Genomic DNA, 26,646 nt, shown 5'->3' on the forward strand with positions numbered 1-26,646 from the left:
CGCTAATGCAAATGAAGTATGTTATAGACTCGAGAGCTGCCATTGATTAATTGCAACTCAAAATGTGGCGAATATTTCTGACTTAAAGCTCAGAGACCAGAAGTGAGGCTCAAGTCAGCTATGAAACTCACATCATAACCAAACTGGAAGCCTCGTCCATTGAGCTTTATTGGGCATAAATATTCCACTCGAATGCACATGCAGAGTCTTCGCTTGAGTCCTCAGTGCACTCACAGTTCACTGACTCATTAGGCTGGCTGTAAATCTTATGTTCCGTTTGCCATCCTTAATTTGAGCTCTATCTGTCTCTCTATCTTGGTCTAAGTTTGCAGTATCATCAATTGCTTTGTGCCATTTGCCTTTGAGGGGATTTAGTTTGTGAAGCGTTGAGGCTTGGATCTATCAGCAGCATGGCAAATTCAAGCTGATGTCATTTACATGACGAGCCACATTTAGAAAACTAAAGTCAGCAGCTGAGCAGCAGAGCTGCTGCTCATAATTTTGCTGACTAACTGCGGCTGGTCGAAGGGCGTTGTATGCTCAGCTAGCAGATACTCTGTAGAAAAATGCAAGATAAATAAAACTTAAGCTAATGCATCAATAGATTCTCTTTAACATTCTGATAATTTAATGCAATATAATTATTTTATATTTGAAAGCGCATATATGTTTATAAAGAGAACGTCCCGTTGGCTCTGTCAATATATAAAGAGCTTAATTTATTATCGTCCCGGCTCTTGGTCCTTTGAGTGCTGGGTACAAGAATAAAAACAAAGCTGCAAATAAAATACTCGCATTTAAATACAAATCCGAAGCGAAAGTCGCTTTAAGCGAGAAATGACAAGCGACTCTGTGATTTGCTTTATGAGATCCTTCAAAGGCACCCACGCACACAGACATAGATATATATACTTGGCATTTGTATGTGGACTGCATAGTAATGAGTTACAGTTAGTGTTTCAGGCATGCCATGGCGCACATACATAAATATAATAAATCCAAATACATGACACGCATTGATATAAAGTTTTTGCTCTGCTTCAAGTCGGGCAATTAATGTCTTTTATGTTTGTCATACGCGCCGGGGCTTAGGTTAAGCAGCGAACTCTCATGCTGCAGCTGTGAGCAATGCTTTGACCTTTGCCCTTTGCAGCGCTCGCTTTTCGAATGCTGTTTAAAGACTCGTACATTGACTTAGCATTTGGGAAACTGATTTTTTGTTTGCTTTCATAAAAAGTTGCTATATCTTTGGCTTTGTTCGGATTCACTAAGCGTAAGCTTTTAATAACGCCCAAGGGCAGCAGAAGCAGAGCGCAATTAGCTGACTTTTTCTTTAAGCCAAAACACAGAAAGTTTCGAGCCAAGCGTAAAACGATTTATTATTTTATATTAGTTAGTTAAAAGTTTTAATTAAAAAGTTAACAAATTTATCTTTGCCGCCTAGCATGTTAGTGAATTTCACATTCAGCTGGCAATTTGCCACAAATATTGATCCAATTAAAGTTCAGCACTTGCCCCCACCATCAAGGATCCGCCGAGGCGGCTACACACAATAGGCGTGGCCGTTGGCGTCGGCACAACAAGTGCGGCTAATCAATCAATGCAATCAAGCATAAATTGTCTTAAAACAAAAGCCCCAACTAAATATTGTGATGCCATTAACAACAACTGTCAATAGGGCGATATGAGCAGCTGGGGGTAGACAACAAAAGCCACAGCGATGTGGCGGGGCGTTGGGTGTTGGGCGTTGGGCGTTGGGCTATGCTCGTGCTTGCAACAATGGCTGACGGAAACCGAAACAGCTACAGACGCACGGACCAAGCTCCATTTAGTCGCCTGCAGGGCACAATACACACAGAGCATGCCCAATTCCAATTCCAATTCCAATCCCAGTCCCAATGTCAATGCCAATGCCAATGCCAATGTCGAGCGTGTGCAAACAGACAAAGGCGAGAATCTCAACGCCATCAACGTGACGAGCCGAGGCATCTTCATTTTCATCTTCATCGCCAGCAACAACAGCAACAGGAACAACAACAATGCGTGTGTCTCGTTTGTCGCTTTATGAAATTATGCACGAATGTTATTATTGCGGCTTGTTTCCTAGAATATTTCACATGTTTGTGTTAGCAAAATGGTAAATGGTAAATGGTAAATGGCATAACAAACGTGGTAACAGCACGCACAAATTGGTATTAAATTGGCCCTTAAGGCCGCTCTAGATTTCATCCAAAATAAACAGAAAACATACTGAAAGATAAATACTTTGTGTGTGTGTGTGAGTGTGTGAGTGTGTGTGTATGTGTGGGTTAAATCTCATATAGCTATGCGTATGCAAATTGTTTAAGGGCAAAATCAAGCAAGAATCTGGATTGCACACACCTACAGATTGCCAATGACACGAGCTGAACAGCCAGCCGACAAGTGTCTGTCTCTCTAAAAAGTATTTCGGCATGAAGTTATTTGATATAAGTCCAATTTACCATATCAGTTTCTTCCTCAGCTAAGATTAGTCTTGCTCAAGTTGATCTACGCCTTTGATGTCGAACTAAGAATTTGATCAATTTTAGACTTTATCAGAAGAAGTTACCTTGAGCCGACGCTGGGAACTGCTAGTTGTTGGAAGGCTTTGAGTTTGGTATTCCATTGAGCCGACCTAGCGTAGACTTGACTTGCAGCAAGATCACTATGTTATGTCAGCTTTCAGATTGGGCTATGTTTCAGTTGCAAGCGTTAGCGCAACTGCATCAATTGTTATTAATAACTCATAGAGAGCTTCTCCCCAGTAGCTTCCACACACTAAGAGCTGCAGCTCATTCTTCTCTCACAGTTCGAGCTGATTCCCTTGACTAACAATGTTGTAAGAGTTAGTTAATAACCAGCAAGCACTATGCTCTATGGGCAACTTTTGAAGCCAAAGTGCTCTGCTCTGTCAGCTCGTGTCATTGGCATCTAATGAACTTTCCATCTACACATCAAATTGCATGCCAGAGGCAGCCACTTCACCTGCAGGCTGCTGCCTGCTGGCTGTTGTATAAAAGTAAATGCCGACACTGAAGTGGAATCTTGTTGGATCGCTCACAAAGCTACTTGGCTGGCCAGGATGTGCCGCGCATCCCAAGTGAGCTGCCCTGTCGCATTGTCTCAGCGCCTGTCGCATTGTTATGTCAGCGAGCGCAAAGTATTTGCAGTCAACTTTGTTGGCATTTATGTAGCGGCAACTCAGCAGCAGTCAGCTGTCGAGCATCTGGGCTGCATCCTAGTGAGTGGCTCTGGCGCTGTCAAACGGCATTACTCGACCGTCTGCGATTTAATCTGAAAATGCGCTCGCTTAGCAAAACACTGAAAGTTGAGTAGAAAATTGGTTATTGTGCTTGCCTCTAATGGAGCGTAATGTCTGCGCTTGTGGCTGTGCTTGTGTCTATGCGTGTGTGTGTGTGTGTGTGTGTGCCTAGGGCTGTGTCTGTATCTGTGTGAGTGCGTCTCATGCTTATATTTGATGCGTCCGACAGCCAATGTTTTAATTAATGCCACGCCTGCAGTGTCTCTAGTCGTCGGTTCTTTTGTCCTTAAAGTTTTTCAATTATTTTGCTTTGACAAGTTTTTACAAGGCTCCAGCGTAGCGCTCAGCTTCATTCACTATATAAAGTGCAAATTAATGCATAGCAAAATGTTAATGGCCTCTAAGCTCTACTTGAGCTGCATCCACCCAAAGACTCTGCCGAATTGACCTAATTGAATTTCAGCTCAAGTTAAGCTGCAACTGACATTCAAATTATTAATTTATTATTGATTCTGTTGGCCACCCGCCTCCACTTGGACTCCATCCGTGGCTTAATCTCTGCAAGATAATAATTGAGTAAAGATCCTTTGATGTATTTATAATTTACTCAGAATAAACAACTGAAATTATTAACTCCTAATTGGATTTGCATTTAATAGTAGTATATTTGATTGTATTATGTTAGTTAGTCTGTGAAAAGCAGGCATTAAATGAATTTTAATAAATTTAATTAAAGCCGCAAATGCCAACAATAATATTTATGTTTTTAATTTCCATTTAATTCATTTTTCTAGAATCAATACAAATGGCTGAGTTTATGCAAATCTGCTAAATAAATGCAAACACGTTGCAGGTGCGGGCAAAAAAGTGTTGCAAATTCAATTCAGTTGGAATCGCAAAAATCAAAGTAAACAAGCAAGAAAAGTCCCAACGACTGCCTAATACTCGATTGTTGAATGTAGGTAAATACCAAAGTTTTTAGATCTGCTGCGTCCAAATCGCCCAGGAGATGATTTAAAACTTACTCTTTTTTATACTAGATGAAGTAATGTGAAATAAATAATCTTTCCCGATTTAACCATAGCCACCTAAGCTTGACGCTTTTGACAGTTGAATTTATATATAATATATAATATGTATAAAATTGCAAGTCTTGCAAGAATATTACTTTTACGTCGAATGGCAGACAGATGAGCGAACAAGGCCAATATGCGCTATTTCATTTTGTGAACGAGTATAAAAATATTAAAGTTAACAAACAGATTTGTGCTAAAAATCATTTAATATGTATATTCAAAACGTTTCGTTCGAGTGACGCGCAAAAGCATGCTACGATTTTAATAGAAGCTGTAGTCTAATTGGAACTAACAAACTCCAATTGGGCAGAGAACAACTAGTGTGCAAAGAAATTTTAATAGAATATGAACTCTAATTGGAACTTCCAAACTCAAGTTGGAAAGGTGCAAAGAGTATAATTATTGATCATTTGACCTGCTGTAGTTATATAGCTGTTATAGTTAGTCAAATTAGCTAGTCAAAGTAGCTTTAAAAAGTTTAGCTTAGCTTAAAGTTATTCCAAGTCCATCAAGCGCCTTCGAATCTAGCTTTTAGATTGAGTAGAATCTAGTTTCGTTTGAGCTGACATTTTAAACAAATCTCTGTCATATGCAGCGTGTGTCAAGGAGGCTTTGTGCAATTATTATGCAACAAGTATTGCCGAGGGCAAAGCCAAGCAGCTTACAACACGCACGCGCCGTGTACGTGGGCTTGAGCGTGTCTGTTTTTGTGGGCAAACGCTGGGGCTGAATGCAAAACTGGAATTGCCAGAGCTGTGGCAAGACCGCAGACGCGCATGGCCATAGCCAAAAAGGTGGCGAGCATAAGACGTACAGAACAGACTTGAGTGAGTGTGGCTTGAGTGTTGCATGTCAACACCATTGTTGCACAAGCCGCATCGCGTTAACTCTCCCTGGACGCATTTTCTGTTTTCAAGTCAAAAAGACAACCGCAGCCGCAGCAGCAGAGGCAGTTCTATAAGCTGAGAGAGAGAGAGAGAGTAGGCACATGTGTGTGGCAGCTACGTGACTGTGCTGCCAATGCTGCTCCGCTTACCGCACTCACAAAGCAGCGCCAGGCGCCGCGCTAAGCGACGCTGATGGCCGAGGCCAAAATGCAATGTTGCAATTTGCCAAATTGAAAACACGAAAATGAAAACGGCGACTGCGGCTGGGGCAGGTCGACTACAAAGTAGCCGCCAAGTTAATTTACGCTAACGTGCATGCAGCCGTCGCACCACGCACGTCATTCACCCCTAATGGCCACATCCGCTTGCACTTGCACAGCAACAATGCGGCCACTAATTCTCTAATTTCAAACGGGCAGCGCGTGCACAAGTACAAAGACCAAACCAACCCAGGCCAACCCCAAGCCTAGCCCCAACCCTTGCCCATATTACCTATTTATGGACACATGCTGCGGCTGTTGAGCTTCATTTGCATGTTGGAGCTGCAACTGCAGTTGCAACTAATGTGCGCTGTGGCAGCGAACATGTTTACGCCGCATTTTAATTAAAAATAACTGCAGCATAAAAAACACACACATACACATTTTTTAATTAACGGAAATATGAGCCAGCTCACCTCTCTCTCTCTCTCTCTCTCTCTCCCTCTCTCTCTGTGTTTGCTGCAATTTACCTTTGAAATAGGAATTGTTAGTAAATATTTAAGAGCTTCATTTGCGTGTTCACATATTTAACATGCTACACGAGTGTGTCTGCCTCTGTGTGGGTGTGGGCGCAGTTGAAGCTAATATCTGAAAGACCAATTACTACAGCATTGATTTGTTTGGCTTTGTTTTGTTTATTTGCTTTCGTTTCGTTTGTTTGTGCGGCATGGCTCGATGCCCGTTGCTCGTTTCCGGTCAACTCAACAAACTTTCATGAACTGGCTTTGTGTAGCCGTTATGCTCGCATAATTTACCCATATTTGTGGCAAACTAATTGCGGTACATCCTCGCTGCACTGTCAGCCAGCCAGCTGAGCGTCAGTTTCTGAGCTATGCAAATTTACTGCGCTGCTTTGTTGACTGACAGCAAAGAGGAGACACAGCCTGCCAAGCGGACTCGTATGGACGCTCCGAACACATTTGCCTTGCATTAATTAAGCGAATTCACAGACAATTTGAACAGCGCCTCAGTTGCTGCAGCACATCGTGTCAGAGTTAAGTATATAAAACACGCCCCGACATGTGCTCTACTACGAGTTCCACATTAGAGTACATTTAGATAGAAGATTGAGTTGGGATTGATTATCAGGAAGCTTTATGCTGTGCTAACGCGTGGATTTTTAAATTTTAAGAGACTTTAGCACTTATTGTTTTGCAGTTTATTGGATGTTTTCGTGGTCAATATGCTGCCGACGCCCAAATGCTCACGGGACATAAAAAAATTTGTTAACCAAAGAGCGCATTAAAATCGTAATCTTTAGTGTTGACATTAAATCTACGAGTACAATGCTCCAAAAAGTGGGTGGAGTGGGTCACATGGTTATAGCCACGCCCCAGCTACAAACAGTAACATAGCCGCCCATAAAACGCTGGCGAGAACAAAGCAATTTCACACGCTCATGAATGGCAAAGTGAAGCAGGAGAGATAGAGAGAGAGAGAGAGAGAGAGAGAGAGAGAGAGAGGGCGAGAGAGAGGGAAGGAGAGCTACCCTTATAGAGCAGAGTTCAAGAATTTATTACCCAATTTGAAATTGCAAACGAGTGCGTGATAAACCTGGAGCTAGTTGTTGTTGCTGTCGGCTTAGTCATTGTTGTTTGCATATACCCTGTACCGAAAGCCGATTAGAATATGCCAGACAATGGCAGATACGGTCAACGATAGTTAGGGTATTGCCAGCGTTCAGCTAGCGCTTAAAACTCTTTTGTTTGCCATTGTGTTTTATTCAAAACAGCGTTGTTTATGACAAACGGAAGGAGGAGCAAAAAGAGTAGAGCAGAGCTGATGCCAAGAGCAAGTCAATCGGTTGGTCAAGGTGGCTGAGACGGTCGTATGAGCAAACAGAATGTGAAAATGGAAACGTGGCTAATATGAATTCGCATACGCAGTCGGCAAGACAAAAGGTGAAAATGTTGAAAATCAATGTGTATAGCTGGCAGCAAATGCAAATGCAAATGGAAATGCATAAGGCAACTGGCAGCTCGATTAAATGGCAGCGGCTGCTTGCCCCAAAAACTTTGTTTAAACTTGAAGTCAAGGTGATGCGGCAAGTGCAGTGCATAGATGTTGCGCACGTGGCAAATGCCGCGAGCTTTTCTATGCAAATGCCAAAAGCCATTTTAATGCAAATGCGCAATGGACTCACCCGTGCTCCATGCAGAAGCGTTTTTCCTCGTTTTCATTTAAATATTTTTTTCCCGTCTTTCCCATATTTTTCTTTGCCTTTTTGTCTGTTGCCGCGCTTTAAGTGGCAATTCGCTGTTACTCTCCCGCTTGTCGCCCCTTCCCACATTTGCATATTGGTAAGAGCAAAGCTCGTTCTTGCTCTGTATTTGGCCCGAAGTGCACCTTGTGGTCATAAATTTTGCGTGCTCCATTGAAGCATTTAAATGTATTTCCATCTCGGAGATGCCAACTTCTCCAGATTTGCGATAGAATAAACAAATTTATTGCACACAAATAAATTGTACTTCATATACATATGTCTCGTCTGTTCGAATGCATTTGAAATTCATTTCGATTGCTCAAAAACAATTGACATTTCGAGAATTGCCAAGCTCAAGCGAAATGGCATTCGAATAACTGATTGGCCACAACATGAATGTGGCCGAAATGCCAGCCAGAAATATTGCTAAACGAATTTATTCGAGTTGAAAATGCCATTTTGTAGAGCCATTGAATGTGGCTCAAACAACTGTTTAAACAGAGAATTTAAAAAGCTTTTAAACGTAAACAACTATTGTTAAGTCTTATTATTGCTTGGCTTGGCTTCGAGCTACTTTGATATGGAGGCTTGAAGCCAGAGCTGACGGCAGTTCCATTTGATTAGGCAAATGGTGCAATTATGTTGCCAAGCTCTCTGAGGAAATAAAATAGGAATAGAAATATTTTATATTTATATGTATAATTTATAGATACAAGCATTTCATATATATATAAACATATTTTATTTATTATATATTTTATGTGATTCCTAAATGGAAGTTGGCTAACAGCTTACCAACTCTTCTAGCAGCTATGAAATACTAACTTTTTATTCCATCTCCTTTCTTTGCAGAGTGTCTTAAATTAAATCAAGTTGACAGCACGTGGTCGCTAATCAAACAGAATTGAACTGTTAAATGGCTGCCGAGGCCTATTTGTGCGTCAATATTTAAAGCCGCCCATAGAAAGACACAGGCGACTGAAGCGAACGTGCGCGAACTGAGATCTGGAGGCTAATGCAACGAGCACAGCCACAAGGGCTGAAGATGACAGAAAGCCATTTGCCGGGCACAGTTTGAGTTGGTCTCATCATCAATTACCCCTTCCAGCGTTGGCCATTACAGCCGTTCAGCTAGCCAAACAGCAGGAGGGGCGACAACAGGCAACAGGCGTCGACAACAGGTCGTCAAGGAGCTGCGTCCTCTCAGCCATATAAGTGGGCAACTACGTGACTTTGTCAGCACACGCAGCTGGAGCCGCAGTCAAGCGTTTAACTGAAGAGCATCGCCTACTCGCTGAAAGCCTGGGCCAGATTTACCTGATGTGGGGACAGGTGCAATGAATGTATGCCGCGCTCGTTGACACAATAACTAACAATCATGACCGATGTGTCAGCTGCCGCAGGCAGGGCCTGCGATAGAACCGAGGCGCCAGTCGAGTCCGCGTCTAAGACAACATCTCAAGCACTCACCAATGGTGCCACAAGACAACCGCTAACAGTAGCAGCAGCATCAACAGCAGCAGCAGCAGCAGCAACGGCAACGGCAATAGCCACGGCAACGACAGCAGCAACAACATCACCGACAGCAACAACCGCAACTGCAACCGTAAGCAAACAAGTTAAGTCCGAACGTCACTTGCAAAGCAACAACAATCAACATGTAGAAACGGCAACGCCCCCGAATCCGTCAAAGCTGTCCACCGACAGTGAGACGTGTGCGCCTGCGGCTACAGCGAATGCCAAATCCAGCAGCTTCAGTAGCAGCAGCAGTAAGACGACGGCCACACAGCAAGATGTGGACGAGGTGGCTCGCCTGTTCGAAGAGAAGCCCGAGGCCTTTGAGAAATGGCTAACGGAACGTGCACCGCCCGAGGCGCTGAGTCGCCTACACGAGTTCATTGAGAGCCGCAAGCCGCACAAGCGGCCCTCGGTCACTTCGGACTTGTTTCAGCAATGGATGGCCTCGCCCACAGTGCAGCAGGTGGGTTTACTCTATAATACAGATTATATATATATATATATATATATATATATATATATATATATATATATATATATATATATATATATATATATATATATATATATATATATATATATATATATATATATATATATATATAGCATACTTTTTGGAGTCTACGAGCAAAGTTTGCGCTCGACTGTCTGAGTACGTGGCAATGCCGATATATACAAACTCAATTTGATGCAGCTTGAGCTGGTGGTGCAATAAATTCGTTAGCTGCATTTGATATTTAATTCATCAGAGGCGTCCGGTTGCGGCCACAGCAGCTGCAACTCAAGAACCACTTTTCTCATAGCGTAAATAAGTTTCGTGCAACTCCTCTGAGCTAGAGCTCCTACGGAGTCTTGCTCTGTCTGACTTCTATTTTATGACTTCTAGCTATGAATACTAATAAAGATGAAACAAAAAATATAAAAACGTGTAGTTTCGAATTAGATTGAATGATGTTGTCTATGTCGAAATACAGACTAAAACTGCTTTTATTTCTATATAGGCCAACTGTTGAAAGCTAATGAAAACATTGCTGTGCTATATGAGCAGACCTTCAGACCTTCAACCAATTGATTACTGAATTTGTGCACTACTTGAACATCATTTACAACAGCGGCTCAAACAATTATCAAAAGTGTGCGGTGACATTGAAATTTTATTTCAAAATAAAATTCGGTTAGTTAAACATTCTTTCAGCTTAACCTCTATAGCGCCTTTGGTTCCTGATTAGGTTTCTGTTTCTGTTTCTGTTTCTGTTTCTGTTGCGATTAGCCATTAACTGGGCTCGGCGTCTTTGGGCAGCTAGTTGTCTGGCACGATTCCTTCGCCTTACATTCTGCATACGCTGTCGCCTTCGCATCCGCTGCATTCGGTTTCGCAAGCGCCTAACTGTCGCTTGAGCCTCAGCCAATTGGGTAGCCGCTGCTGCATCATCAGCTGACGGTGCTGTCGTTGAGGTGCCACCTGCCGGCGTTGATGCAGCGGGCGCCGTTGGATCAGCGGGCGTCGTTGGATCAGCGGGCGTCGTTGGATCAGCGGGCGTCGTTGGATCAGCGGGCGTCGTTGGATCAGCGGGCGTCGTTGGATCAGCGGGCGTCGTTGGATCAGCGGGCGCCGTTGAACCAGCGCCTGCATTGCCTTGAATTAGACAAATAACCAAAACGGCACAGCTAAAGATCACTGTTTGGATCCTCATTTCCTTGGTTTGGGTCTTCGTTGCGAATGTGAAACGTTGATTCGAGCTGCTCATTTTATAGCCAATTTAAATTTGTGAATTTTATTTACATTTTCTGGATACATTGAAGCATTTGCCAGTTGTGCCAACAATTGGCCCATCACAATATTCTTAAATAAATTAGTTTCTGCAACTCAACTTTAAATTCGCTCCCTCCATAACGAAAGTATTGTTTAATATTGAAACAGTTGTTTTTCAATAATATTATTTATTTCTTTTTCTTTTTTTTTTTGTTACAATCTAACACGTGGCATCTTCGCTGAAATCATATTATATGTTAACTATCCAAAGTACTCATTTGTTTTGTCAATACTAAATTGATAATGCTGACATGTCAACTAAGTGAACAACAAGCTAGAAGACGTGCGTAGCCGACTGCATAATACTCGCCCAATGTCCAAAAACAGCAAAGTTAATTTCAAAATATTTATATAATGCATGAGAGGTAAGCTAAAATGGATGTTACTAGCTCATGTTCCACGAATCATGTTGCATCTAGTACCGTAAACATATATTTAGTATCGCATAACGAATTAGAACAAGTTTTTTCCAGCATACTTTGATTTCTTCAATTTCTGCAATTCCTTTGCTGTTTACGCAAACTTGTTTAGGCAAACAAATTCAGAAAACCAAATTAAATTTCTCTGGTGCTAAAAAATGTTTTCTTGTGCTTACTAGACTTCATCATACATAGCAGACACACCAGCATATCTTTAAAAAATACTGTCTGTCTTAGCAAATGCGCATTGCCTCGAGTAGGTCTTAAAAAGTCTGCAATATATCAGTTGGCACACTGGCTGACTGCTATAAAACTCATAACCATTTTCATCACTATATTTTAAAGCATACCTTTAGTCACGCTTTTGTATTCAAAGACATCAGCTGTTACGATTTTTTAAAGCCGGCGATTAGATCGCTGAAGCACAGAAAGAGGGGCAATGTTTTATATGCAGTGTAACAGTTTATTGAAACAAATTGGATAGGGGACTGGACAGCCTTCTCAGCCTACTACCAACACTAACCCCATTTGGAAGCCTTGTTGTTGTTGCTAGGCTGTTGTCCTCTTAGATAAGCGGCCAGTAGATTGAAACGTCGGATCACTTTCCTGTATCTCCAACGTTGGGCCGCTTTTTGTCTGAGTAGTTGGAGTATCAACTGACGGAGAGCAGCTTTATCAGTTGAGGAGGATGAAGCGGTAGTTGAAGTACCAGCAGACGACGGGGTTGTCGTTGCGGTAGCTGGTGTCGTGGTTGCTGTCGGTGCGGGTGTCGTCGTCGCTGGGCAACTAGTGTTTGATGCATTTGTAGGGTCTGCGCACTCCGTCGCAGTGCACGCGGTTGGAATTGCACATGCCGCATTGCTGCCTCGAATCAGGCAAATGGCCAGGAGGACACAGCCAAAGATAACCGTTTGGATTCTCATCTTGATATCGGGGTGTTGGTTTTGAATGTCAAACTGGGCTGAAACAGCTCAATTTATACCGTTTTTGAGCTTCTAAATTTATGTTTGCTTTTACTGAATCAAAACTTTAGCCAGCTGAACCAACAAATGTAACTATTCTTGACTAATTTGCCTGCCTTTGTTGATAATAGCGCATAAGATAATACCAAAACGACCTTCGAAGCATTAGCATAGAAATGATTAAAAACACTATTTACACCCTGAACCATGCAGAGAGAGAGAGGCGTGACGAATCCTATTAATTAAGCTTGGTCCGTATAGGACCGTATAGGAGCTAGAGACTCGAATTGTAGGTCTGCCCAGCACGCACTCAAATGATCGATAACTACTCCCGTTCTATTGTTATCGATTAAAGACAATATCAAAGTATCAGTTATTAAAAAGTAGAGTTCTACATTTTTTAATTTTCGTTTAGATAGCTTGGCGCTATTGGCGGCGGCGGTGCTCGTTGCAGAGGAGTTCTGAGTTCAGCTCTGGGCGACGTTTCTTTGACAGAAATACTATTTTGAAAGCGATATTTCGAAATTGTTTATTAGTTTATGCTAAATACGAGCTATAGGCTATATTTAACTAGGCGGCAGGTTGGACGGTGTTCAGTGTATCTCCTAGCTGGGCATACCCGACTAGAGATTTTTCGTGCTTTAAAACTGATTTTTTATTTATTTCCAAAGATCTTCCATATTTCAACAATTGCAATACAATTTAATCGCATTTTAAATGATATAGTTCAAGAAACACAACGTTTTCCTTAATGACTTCTGTGATGTCTAATTGTTGTGATGCCACAGCTTCCATTAAAGATGTGGTACATCGCCAAAATGTATTTTATACCATCGAAAATGGGAAATCAGGGTATAATGGTTTTGTGCAAATGTATGTAACAGGCAGAAGCAGGCGTGGCAGACCCCATAGTGTATATATATTCTTGATGAGGACGACAAGCCGAGTCGATTGAGCCCTGTCCGTCTGTCCGTATGTGTGAACGCGTCGATCTCAGCTTCTATAAGAGTTAGAGACTTGCAATTTTTTTTAGGTCCGTGTATAGCACGCGCATATCGAGTTTGTTTCATATATTCGATAACTATTCGCATTTAACTGTTATCGAATAAAAACCTGATTGAAATGCAGTTAATAAATTATATCTCCAATTTAGTTTTATGTATAATTTATGCAATTTTGATTTTTGTTGGATTTTGGATACCGGCTCCAAATTGCCCCAAATTCTTAAAATTTAAGTTTAGTTGGAAATAGGGCCAATCCAATATACTATGTAGATCATATGCTGAAAATTTCATTAAAATCCATTATGTAAAACAGAAGTTAATAGTTTTGATTATTAACTTAACTGTTTGGCCTATTTGCAAAAGCACATATCAGCATCGCCACGCGCACTCATTTTTCCTATGTATGTGCACACATACATTCAAATGCATGTATTCTTTTCTATTCGAAGAATCGAAATTGATATTGAACACTGCTTAAATTATCATCTGTTACGCAACTTCAAATTTGCAACTCTCCTTCCAAGCAGTGCAGTGGCTGCGTTGGTAGAGGCGGTGCTCGTAAGCAGTTAATCCCTGGGTTCGAAAATTGCGGCGATGAGATATCTAAATTGTTTTATTTATTTTTTTAATTATGAAGTGGCGGTGTTGGTATTGATTTTATTGAATTTGAGTTGCAATGCGTTCTGTCCGCATAAGGACATGCAGAGGGGGTTCATCTTGCCATACCTCCTCTGCCTGTTGCTTTGAATTCCCGTCATCAATGCGCTTAGCCTATGAAAATGTATTTCAAAAAACAAATACAAGTATTTAGATGTCAGTATTTACCTCTGAGAAAGTGCATCGAAAACAAAATTGATGTAATAATTCGATTATATTAAACCCCTTAATGCAGCCCAAGCGCAGTACATGATTGTGTTCTTAGCTCTATATCGCTTAATTGTTGTTGGAAGTTTTACAAAAAAAACGCAGTTATGTTGTATATGCAGTGTAACAGTTTATTGAAACAAATTTGATAGAGGAGTGGTCTGGCTTGGCATAGGCGTGACTGTGTCGCCAATTCTGCTGGACAGCCTACTCAGCCTACTACCAACACTAACCCCATTTGGAAGCCTTGTTGTTGCTGGGCTGTTTTCTTCTTAGATAAGTAACCAGTCGATTGAAACGTCGGATCAGTATCCTGTATCTCCTACGTTGGGCCGCTTGGTGTCTGCGTAGTCGGTGTATCAAGCGACGGAGAGCAGCTATATTAGTTGAGGAGCCGGATGAAGCGGTAGTTGAAGCAGCCGTAGTATTAGACGACGCGGTTGTCGTTGTGGTAGCTTTTGTCGTGGTTGTCGATGCGGGTGTCGTCGTCGCTGGGCAACTAGTGTTTGATGCATTTGTAGGGTCTGCGCACTCCGTCGCAGTGCACGCGGTTGGAATTGCACATGCCGCATTGCTGCCTCGAATCAGGCAAATGGCCAGGAGGACACAGCCAAAGATAACCGTTTGGATTCTCATCTTGATATCGGGGTGTTGGTTTTGAATGTCAAACTGGGCTGAAACAGCTCAATTTATACCGTTTTTGAGCTTCTAAATTTATGTTTGCTTTTACTGAATCAAAACTTTAGCCAGCTGAACCAACAAATGTAACTATTCTTGACTAATTTGCCTGCCTTTGTTGATAATAGCGCATAAGATAATACCAAAACGACCTTCGAAGCATTAGCATAGAAATGATTAAAAACACTATTTACACCCTGAACCATGCAGAGAGAGAGAGGCGTGACGAATCCTATTAATTAAGCTTGGTCCGTATAGGACCGTATAGGAGCTAGAGACTCGAATTGTAGGTCTGCCCAGCACGCACTCAAATGATCGATAACTACTCCCGTTCTATTGTTATCGATTAAAGACAATATCAAAGTATCAGTTATTAAAAAGTAGAGTTCTACATTTTTTAATTTTCGTTTAGATAGCTTGGCGCTATTGGCGGCGGCGGTGCTCGTTGCAGAGGAGTTCTGAGTTCAGCTCTGGGCGACGTTTCTTTGACAGAAATACTATTTTGAAAGCGATATTTCGAAATTGTTTATTAGTTTATGCTAAATACGAGCTATAGGCTATATTTAACTAGGCGGCAGGTTGGACGGTGTTCAGTGTATCTCCTAGCTGGGCATACCCGACTAGAGATTTTTCGTGCTTTAAAACTGATTTTTTATTTATTTCCAAAGATCTTCCATATTTCAACAATTGCAATACAATTTAATCGCATTTTAAATGATATAGTTCAAGAAACACAACGTTTTCCTTAATGACTTCTGTGATGTCTAATTGTTGTGATGCCACAGCTTCCATTAAAGATGTGGTACATCGCCAAAATGTATTTTATACCATCGAAAATGGGAAATCAGGGTATAATGGTTTTGTGCAAATGTATGTAACAGGCAGAAGGAGGCGTGGCAGACCCCATAGTGTATATATATTCTTGATGAGGACGACAAGCCGAGTCGATTGAGCCCTGTCCGTCTGTCCGTCTGTCCGTATGTGTGAACGCGTCGATCTCAGCTTCTATAAGAGTTAGAGACTTGCAATTTTTTTTAGGTCCGTGTATAGCACGCGCATATCGAGTTTGTTTCATATATTCAATAACTATTCGCATTTAATTGTTATCGAATAAAAACCTGATTGAAATGCAGTTAATAAATTATATCTCCAATTTAGTTTTATCTATAATTTATGCAATTTTGATTTTTGTTGGATTTTGGATACCGGCTCCAAATTGCCCCAAATTCTTAAAATTTAAGTTTAGTTGGAAATAGGGCCAATCCAATATACTATGTAGATCATATGCTGAAAATTTCATTAAAATCCATTATGTAAAACAGAAGTTAATAGTTTTGATTATTAACTTAACTGTTTGGCCTATTTGCAAAAGCACATATCAGCATCGCCACGCGCACTCATTTTTCCTATGTATGTGCACACATACATTCAAATGCATGTATTCTTTTCTATTCGAAGAATCGAAATTGATATTGAACACTGCTTAAATTATCATCTGTTACGCAACTTCAAATTTGCAACTCTCCTTCCAAGCAGTGCAGTGGCTGCGTTGGTAGAGGCGGTGCTCGTAAGCAGTTAATCCCTGGGTTCGAAAATTGCGGCGATGAGATATCTAAATTGTTTTATTTATTTTTTTAATTATGAAGTGGCGGTGTTGGTATTGATTTTATTGAATTTGAGTTGCAATGCGTTCTGTCCGCATAAGGACATGCAGAGGGGGTTCATCTTGCCATACCTCCTCTGCCTGTTGCTTTGAATTCCCGTCATCAATGCGCTTAGCCTATGAAAATGTATTTCAAAAAACAAATACAAGTATTTAGATGTCAGTATTTACCTCTGAGAAAGTGCATCGAAAACAAAATTGATGTAATAATTCGATTATATTAAACCCCTTAATGCAGCCAAGCGCAGTACATGATTGTGTTCTTAGCTCTATATCGCTTAATTGTTGTTGGAAGTTTTACAAAAAAAACGCAGTTATGTTGTATATGCAGTGTAACAGTTTATTGAAACAAATTTGATAGAAGAGTGGTCTGGCTTGGCATAGGCGTGACTGTGTCGCCAATTCTGCTGGACAGCCTACTCAGCCTACTACCAACACTAACCCCATTTGGAAGCCTTGTTGTTGTTGCTGGGCTGTTTTCTTCTTAGATAAGTAACCAGTCGATTGAAACGTCGGATCAGTATCCTGTATCTCCTACGTTGGGCCGCTTGGTGTCTGCGTAGTCGGTGTATCAAGCGACGGAGAGCAGCTATATTAGTTGAGGAGCCGGATGAAGCGGTAGTTGAAGCAGCCGTAGTATTAGACGACGCGGTTGTCGTTGTGGTAGCTTTTGTCGTGGTTGTCGATGCGGGTGTCGTCGTCGCTGGGCAACTAGTGTTTGATGCATTTGTAGGGTCTGCGCACTCCGTCGCAGTGCACGCGGTTGGAATTGCACATGCCGCATTGCTGCCTCGAATCAGGCAAATGGCCAGGAGGACACAGCCAAAGATAACCGTTTGGATTCTCATCTTGATATCGGGGTGTTGGTTTTGAATGTCAAACTGGGCTGAAACAGCTGAATTTATACCGTTTTTTAGCTTCTAAATTTATGTTTGCTTTTACTGAATCGAAACTTTGGCCAACTGAACCAACAAATGTAACTATTCTTGACTAGTTTGCCTACCTTTGTTTGTAATAGTACACATATTTGGTTAATAATGATTAAAGTGACACTCGAAGCACTAATTTCCCTCCGAAATTAAGAACATTTCATTTCAAATTATTTCTCGTTATTTCACTTGCTAAGTTTTTTTTTAAGAACGTAACCAACCAGCAGTTTCTACTAATTAGATTTATTTATTTTTTTATTCTTAAAATAAAATAAAAGATATTAGACTCTGGGGTTAGATTTAAACGGTAAAGTAAGGTTTATAAATCTGAATCTATTTGAGTAGACAACTAGGGATGTTGTGCAGATGATTTGTAGTGGTTACCCTTATTTAAGCTATAATTTCCATTCTCCGACTTATAGAATCCGATGCGTACAGTGCGCTCCGTTTGTTATTTTTCGGAATGCAACACAGCATACTGCATATATATAATAAGGCATATTTCAAAAATATAATATAAATTTATTATATATAATATATATGATAACAAAATTTGTGGGTGCTCATTTTTGAATTTAATATTTTAAATCATATAATATATATAATAATCTGATACTTTTGAGTTCAAACAATAATGTTTATATATTTATAATACTTTTAAAGTGTTAAATAACGTATTCCGTTTTCTCAGTTTTTTTTAAGTAGGAGCCCTAACGGTTCTGTAACTGATTTATTAGACTCTCAGCTGATGATGTGTGTACAAAGCTGATAGATATGAAACCCATACTGTACTTATTACAAAAATATAGAGCATAAATTTAGGTGCAGTCTTATACAAGTTGATTTTTTATAAAATCTATGATCAACCGGCTGGCATCACTAACCCTTAATGGGAGGCTTAGTGGCGCTGAGTCACCTTTACCTTAGAAGAATACCGTCAGCGATTGTTGTCTGCATCGTGAAGTGGGAGTTGTAGCACCAGTATATTAGATGTTCGTGGCTGTCACTAAACTAGAAGGTGTCCTGGCTTGTGCCCCCAATTGTGATTCCCACAAATATGACACTTTTTCTGGTTTGCTTATGAAAAGTTTGTTGATAAAAGCTGACATCAACAATACCCTTAAATGATTCTCATTAATTTGTGTTAAAAACAGGTTAGATTAGGTATGCTCTAGACCTCTGTTTAAACCTAGGCAGCTTGCATAATTAAATAATGTCTCCAAATAGGTCCGACCCTTTCGCAGCTCTAGACTTAAATTTGCATTTACAATGTTTCTTTAGTTATTTGAGAACTTCGCCAGCTTGCTTTTGTTAGTTAGGATAAATGTTTTAGAGAATTCCGAGCAGTTCAATGACTTTAGACTGGACTAAGGCAAAGACACATCGATTTTTGGGTATGCAATGTAAATATTTATTGGAATAAGTAGGCTTGGATATTGGTTTGGTTCGGTTTAGCCCCTCCTGTTTCTGTTTTGGCTTCTATTATTGTTGAAGAGGCTGGCATACCTAACAGGCACCCTAATCCGATTACCGCCTCGATTTCTGTTGTTTCTAGTTAGTCTCCTCAGTCGAGCTTGCAGTTGAGCGTACCTTTGGTTCAGTCTCCGGTATCTTCTTTGTTGTGCCCTCAGTTGTCTGCGAAGGCGGCGTATTCTGCGGGTGGTAGCACTGCCCGTGGAGGTTGAGGACGCTGTAGTATCAGAAGTGGTGCTCGCAGTGGTTGCGTCTGCATCAGCAGTCGGGTCTGCTGCCGCGGTTGTTGTTTCCTCTGCCGCCGTGGTTGTGCAACTGGGCTCCGCTGCATTTGCGGTATCTTCGCACTCCGCCGCAGTGCACGCGGTTGGATCTTCGCATGCCGCATTGCTGCCTCGCAACAGGCAAAAGGCCAAGACGGCACAGCCGAGGATAACAGTTTGAATTCTCATCTCGATATCGGGGAGTTTGTTTTGAATGTCTAATTGTTTCTGCCGCAGAGCAATTTATACGATTTTCGTTCTTGCGAATTCATATTTGCCTTTGCATTTGCTATTGCGTATTTTATTAAAATTATTAATCTGCTCCAGCTGTGAAAACAATCCAATTATTTTCAAGTAATTAGCTCAGAGTTTTGTTTTTGTTATAATCAACATTTGGAGCTTTGCATGAACTTGGAAATTTTCATATGTACTTTCAAATTGTATTTGTTTTGTTTTCGATATTATTGTTTAATATACAGTTTGTATTTATTTTTGTTTTTATATTATTATCTGTAGCGTAACGTACTCGTTGCTGTCTTTCTGTTTCCCCAACTGTTCGTCAATTGAGTGAAGCTTCAAATTTGGAATGTTTACATATGATTCCCGCCGCCATTTTAACAGCCGACTTCAATAGGTTTCTCTAATGTTATAATGACTCGGCTCATTTATGGGTACTACCACACGTCCTTCAACATGTTGCATGCATTTTACTCTCAATTGAAATGGACGAGTTTTAAATTAATTTTGTTGTTTATGATCCCTGAACGAGTATTATACAGTTTGTGTATGCCGATTGAAATATTTTGATTTTATTTATTTATTTCTAAAAAAATATTTAAAATTCATATTGAATTGATAGCTCAAGCTATTTTCTTTAAATTTTCTTAGTTACATAAACTTAATTAGACAAACAAAAATCTAACTGAAAACTAAGAGTGCTCTCTTCGAGACTGCCTGACTAGGAGATACACTGAACGCTGTGAAGAGCAGATATTCCAAGCATTATACGCTTTTTTGATACATACATTATACACAATACAAGCACACATGCACACATACGCACACACGCATAAATACGTGCTCTGCTTACTGCCCAGTTGACGCAGCAGGCGCGCTTGGCCTGCAAATGGGATCCACTATGGGAACATAATTGATTTTCTTATTCAAATTTTCAGAGTGTGACAATGACACTCATAGGTGCCTTTGCCAAAGCACAAATCACTATTATTTGAAATATGTTTTGTGTAGATTTGGGGAAGGTCGGAGGTTGCCAATATACAAAATCTTTGTATTCATTACTGGAACTCCCACAGTAAATTGGATGATTCTATCTCTTTGTTATTTAAGCTATGCTTAAAACACGCTGTCAAATTATCGATTTTCTTTTGTCAATAATACGGACTTATCGGAAAGTATAATATGATCGCATTCCATATGGTTTTTTTATTGGTTTTGTGCAAATGTATGTAACAGGCAGAAGGAGACGTGGCAGACCCCATAAAGTATATATTATTGACCAGGACGACAAGCCGAGTCGATTGAGCCCTGTCCGTCTGTCCGTCCGTCCGACCGTCCGTCTGCCCGTATGTATGAACGTGTGGATCTCAGCATCTTTAAGAGCTAGAGAGAAATTTTTTTTGTAGGTCCGTGTATAACACGTGCATATCGAGTTTGTTTCAAATATTCGATAACTATTCGCATTTAATTGTTATCGAATAAAAACATGATTGAAATGCAGTCAATAAATTATATCTCAGACGTCTTAAGAGCTAGAGCCTCCAAATTTTGAATTTAGTTTTATGTATAATTTATGCAATTTTGTAAATCATATGCTGAAAATTTCATTAAAATCCATTAAGTAAAACAGAAGTTAATAAACAAAAAGTTTGGCCAATTTGGAAAAGCACATATCAGCATCGCCACGCGCACGCATTTTTCCTATGCGTGTACACACAAATGCGTGTATTCTTTTCTATTCGAAGAATCGAAATTGCGATTGAACACTGCTTGAATTATCATCTGCTACGCAACTTCAAATTTGCAACTCTTCTTGCAAGAGGTGCAGGGGCTGCGTTGGTAGAGGCGGTGCTCGTAAGCGATTAAAAAAAATTTTTTTATTATTTTATTTATTTTTTAATTATGAAGAGTTGGTAGAGTTGGTGCACGTTGCCCAAACAATCCGGATTCGAATCCTGGTTTCGTAATGTCGTTTTCTATTTGTTTTTTTTTTTTTTCGAATAGTCGATACAAACTACGGAAAATATTAACAAACGCAGATAGGACTGGGATCAGAGTATCTCCTATTCGGGCACCCCCGACTAGATTCTTCTTACTTATTTGTTATTCTTATGTGTAGAGCTTGTACAATCAAATTTAGTACCTTAACAACACATGCATATAAATGGAATTAGGGCTAAACCTCAGTGATGAGGAAAGTCGATAGTTTACTGCATTCCTACTGCTTTGGCAAAGCCTTCCGTTTAAATCGTCTTAGGGGTCTGACAGGGATTAGACCTCTTGCAAGTAGGCTTCGGTGTCGTTGCAATCTATCCGTGTATCTGATTGTTTGTCTACCAATCTGATCTTCGATAGTAAACAGCTTGAGGTCTTTATGGAGTGTTGAGCCGCGTATATACCAGGGAGAGTTGGTTATCTGTCGTAGTACTCGGTTCTGCAATACCTGTACCCGTTTGTAGTTGGATTTGGCAGCAATCCCCCAGACTTGCACTCCATAGAGCCATATCGGTAGGAAAGCTCTTTTGCATCTCAGCGGCAAGGTGGTCTTTTTATTGTTGAGCTATCGCAGTCTAGGACGACATTTTTTCACCACAGCTTTGAGCTGCGGCCCAAAGATGAGACGCTTGTCCAGTGTGATGCCAAGATATTTCGCCTATGCTGGATTTTGGGGTATGCGTTGCCTTTTTAGGGTGAAGCAAACTGCATATAGTATATACGAGATAGCTAGAGCTGAAAGTTAAAGCTTGAAAAGTATTGCTAAGTAAATAGAAAGATTTGTTGGGTATGCAAGCAAATTGTTTATTGATATAAGTTGGATTGGATATTGGTGTGATTAGGCTTAGCCAATTATGACCCTCCTCCTTACTCTTTGTTGGTTAACCCTGTTGACTTGGGCAATTGGCACTTGGGAAACTGGCACCCTTACCAAACACCTTCTATTCCTAAGTCTAAGATTATTTTTGCGCAGAATAAGATTGTTTCTACGTAGGACCGTGATTCGTCTTCTCAGTTGACGTAGCTGAGCTGTACAAGTTGTTGTAGTTGAGCCTCCGGGTGTAGTGGCCGTAGCGGTGGCGGCGGTTGTGACGACAGCTGCCGTAGACTCTGTGACCGGTGCGTCTGTCGAGGTTGCGCAACTGGGCTCCGCTGCATTTGCGGTATCTGCGCACTCCGCCGCAGTGCACGCGGTTGGATCTTCGCATGCCGCATTGCTGCCTCGCAACAGGCAAATGGCCAAGACGGCACAGCCGAAGATAACCGTTTGGATTCTCATCTCGATATCGGGGAGTTGGTTTTGAATGTCAATTTGTGGTCGCTGGACTCCAATTTATACAGATTTTGAATTCGCACTGAATTATACTATTAACCATCTGTGAAAACAAATGGCGAATGAAAATATTCCCAAATAATTCCCAAAAGTATTATTTGAATTTACTCTTTTATTCGAATGTGATTACAATTAAACAGCAGAGCAAATACAGATAGCACCCAAATTTTGTGACTTAATTAGTGCATGTTAAATTCTTATAAAAAAAAACTTTTCATGCATTATTAATTAATGTAATTTCTTTATTTATGTATATTTACTAACAACAATTAAGAATCATTGAATTCAGATTGTTCAGAGCAAATTTGTACTTAATAGTTAATAATAGTTAGTTTAATAGTTAGTTAATAGTAAGTTTAGATAAGTAAGTTTAGAAAGAGCATTAGGTCGCCGACGTATATTATATATTTTTAATAAATGTATGAACAGCTGCTTAACAATATTTGTTAGTTTCACATTACCATAAAAACAAACACTTAATATTGTTAGGCTCAACAAATATTTCGCCTTTCGCAAATATTTTTGGTTTTTTCCTAAGCGCAGCTATTTAAAAAGTGGCTACGTGCACCTGTTTTTTACTTTGAATTTAAATTAACTGTATTCAATCAATATATTAGATATAAAACATAGTTGAAACTGAACCAATTTTAATAGACACCCTGGTATACGTGTTAGAATTAGTCGAGCAGGTATGCCATGGCATCTAACTACCATTAAAATACAGTTATTGGCGTAATAGCTCTTCGGTTAAATATATCTTAATTAGCACTTTAATTGTATATTTTTTAATATCAGATTTGCTAAAAATTCATAATATTTGAACTATACCTAAATACATATAATTCCATTCTTAATTGAGCTTGGGTCTCTTCCAATTGAATGCGAGCCCTTAAAGGTTTTGCAGCACACATTCGGGTGCAGATTTAATATACAAAAGTCAAAATAATCATTGCATAAGCTAATATGCTTGAGTAGCTCAGAGCTGCATGATACGAAACTCGCGCAGGTGGGAATTATTTGCAGCACACGTTCAGGTGCCACAGCTCATAGACAAATATCGTAGCGGACTTAAGAGCGAGGTGACTAATTAATCTCTAAGGAATAAACTGAAGTTTTTCAACTACATTTGTTCATATTTCGAAGCGCCCTCATCAAGGACATTTATACGTTTCTTAGTCACATAAATTTAAATCAATTAAATGAAATTAAACAAGTTTTTACTTAAATTAAATTAATATAATATTAGCAACCCCATTTTAAGGAAATTAAACAATTTGAATTCACTCAAAAGTGAGAAAAAATTAAAATAAAAATAATACTAGTAAGTATTCATGATCTAAACGATGGCATATATATATATATATATATATATATAAGTTAGGTAATTGAATAGGGGACATCTGCAATAAATTTGTGATTTTTTTCGTGCTGTAATATTTTATATATAATATAATATTTTGACATATACTTTTGCGCTAACCTTTAGAGGGAGCCTACACGAACGTAACTGTCAAACTTTGAGGCTAAGACTTAGGGCATTTCCCATGTACATCGATAGAGAAGGTCAACAGTTATTAAATAATTTCATTTTTGTCAACGCGAGTATACATATATTGCGTATTTCCCGATTTGTAACGTGCCTCACGGCCGTGTCGTGTAAATCTTAACGCTTTCTCAGGCTGAGTTAATCACGAGTATATATTCCATTTCAATTCTGTACCTTCACAATGATTTGTATTTCTATTGGATATGTTACTATTTGAAGCCTCTTTCAGTGAAAAGATTCGCGGAAGAGGCTGGTCCTTCGACATAGGAGAGCATCATTTTGATGGCATTTCCCTGCTGCCTAGAGACGGCATTTGTGAATTAATAGCCCATTTTTGTTTTATATATATGCAATGTATTAAACAAGTTTATTCAATTCATTTAACTAATAATGAACGGCCTGTTAAAGGTTCTGCTTAACCTCTGAATCTACGGTTCCTGTTCCTGTTCCTGTTTGTATTTGTACCTCTGTTCCGATTTCTTCTGTTCCTGTTCAGCAGTTGAGCCCTTCTTCTTTGGGCAGCCAGGCGTCTGGCGCGATTCCTCCTCCTGCGTGCGGCCCTAGCACGCTGCCTCCTCAAACGGCGTAGGCGTTGCCTAAGTCGAGTCACTGTAGCTTCCGCCGCACTAGTGGTCGTATCAGAGCTGGACACGGTTGTGGTGGCGCTTGCATCGCTTGTATCGCCTGCAGCTGTTGTTCCACCTCCAGCAGAAGCCGCCGTTGTAGTCGCGGCAGTCGTCGTGGATCGGCAACTAGGCTCACTTGCATTTGCGGTTTCTGTGCACTCCGCCGCAGTGCACGCGGTTGGATCTTCGCATGCCGCATTGCTGCCTCGCAACAGGCAAATGGCCAAGACGGCACAGCCGAAGATAACAGTTTGAATTCTCATATCGATGCCGAGTAACTGGTTCGAATGTCCATCTGTGGCCGCAACAGCACAATTTATAGCAATTTTCACTTGCTATGAGTTTGTATTTAATTTCAGTTATCATTGAGTGTGACGCAGCTAACCTCATTGTATTTAGACAGATTTTTCTGATTTAAGTTATTTGCGTCTTATTATTTGAACAACTGTTAAACAAAAACATTTCAAATGAAATCAGCCTAAATATATTTCTAAAGACACCTAGCTGATAGCTGTGAAACTCGTGTATTTTCGACAATTTTAATTTAGAATATCAAAGCGCAGTTCTGGGCGTGCGCTTAGTCATTTTTTCTTTCTCAAAAAATCGCTTGATAATTATTAATTAATTTTTATTAATTAACGTAGAAGCTCTGGTCAATTGAAAGCAATACAAATAGAAAGGTTGCATCAATTTTAAATTAATTAATAATAACCTAATAAGCTATAAAATGGCATAATATTTATACTAAATGCTATCACTTCTCTGTCAATTTCCCTGAATGCTAAGCAGTTTTCAATAATTATTATCTGTTAAAATTATATTCAAAAACTATAAAATGTTGCTAACATTCAATAAAAAACTTAAGCTAGGTGTGCATAGCTATATAGTTTTCTCAGCATGAGGAACAACCCAGTAAAAGACTAAATATTGAAACTTCTTTCAAATCCCATTATGCAAAGATAATGCTTCTGTAAAACCGCACGTTTTCCCAAAAGAAATCGTTTATCAGGAGCCCAACGAGAACCAATTGGGGTTGCTACTCACATTATTCCATCAAAAATATGAAAAATATGGCTCGATAGATCACTGCAATCAGGACAAGCAGACTGGCTGCAACAGCTTTGCTGTCTGCTAGTCCAAGGTCCAAAATCAAAGAGGGAATTCTCATTTTTTTGTCAATGAACATGGAAAAATAATGTCGGAGCTTTGAAGCATTAATAACTGAATATTGTTGGCTTGAATTAATTGTACTCGCAATTTGCGCAGTTGTGCCAATCATGCTGTTGTTAAAGAGCTTCTTTCTTTGAATCATCAAAAAATTAGGTATTTACCCGATTGCGGGACAAAACAAACCGCTGTGTCTCACTCATCTGAGCTCAATATAGATCGCTGCGATACAAACAATGTGAATCATTCAATATACAACTGAATCTTCAAGTCTATGCCATGCTTGGCGTGAAAAGTATCGTGGGCATTGCGCATTTGTTTGAAAAATTGCGGAAAATGAAAGTTTTGTTTTCGAGTATTGAAGTGGAGAGTAAGAAGCAGCAGCAACTGATGGATACATATGTAAATGTATCTGTTAAAGTTAGCAAGTGCAAGATGCGAGTTAAT

The 26,646-nt window shown here is 40.0% G+C and overlaps 1 protein-coding gene across 1 annotated transcript in view; it reads left to right on the forward strand.

The window, feature by feature from the left end:
- The window catches only part of LOC111597067 (cGMP-specific 3',5'-cyclic phosphodiesterase), a 56,467-nt gene that overhangs the window by 20,464 nt on the left and 9,357 nt on the right, over positions 1 to 26,646 (forward strand). The window contains exons 2-3 of the mRNA XM_023311597.2: positions 4,078 to 4,241; positions 8,562 to 9,690. Of these exons, the coding sequence (XP_023167365.2) occupies positions 9,088 to 9,690 (603 nt within the window). The 5' untranslated portion in view covers positions 4,078 to 4,241; positions 8,562 to 9,087. The remainder of the gene's footprint in view (positions 1 to 4,077; positions 4,242 to 8,561; positions 9,691 to 26,646) is intronic.

The sequence above is a fragment of the Drosophila hydei genome, unplaced genomic scaffold, assembly GCF_003285905.1.
Source record: "Drosophila hydei strain 15085-1641.00,03,60 unplaced genomic scaffold, DhydRS2 tig00008119-arrow-pilon, whole genome shotgun sequence".
Lineage (NCBI taxonomy): Eukaryota > Metazoa > Arthropoda > Insecta > Diptera > Drosophilidae > Drosophila > Drosophila hydei.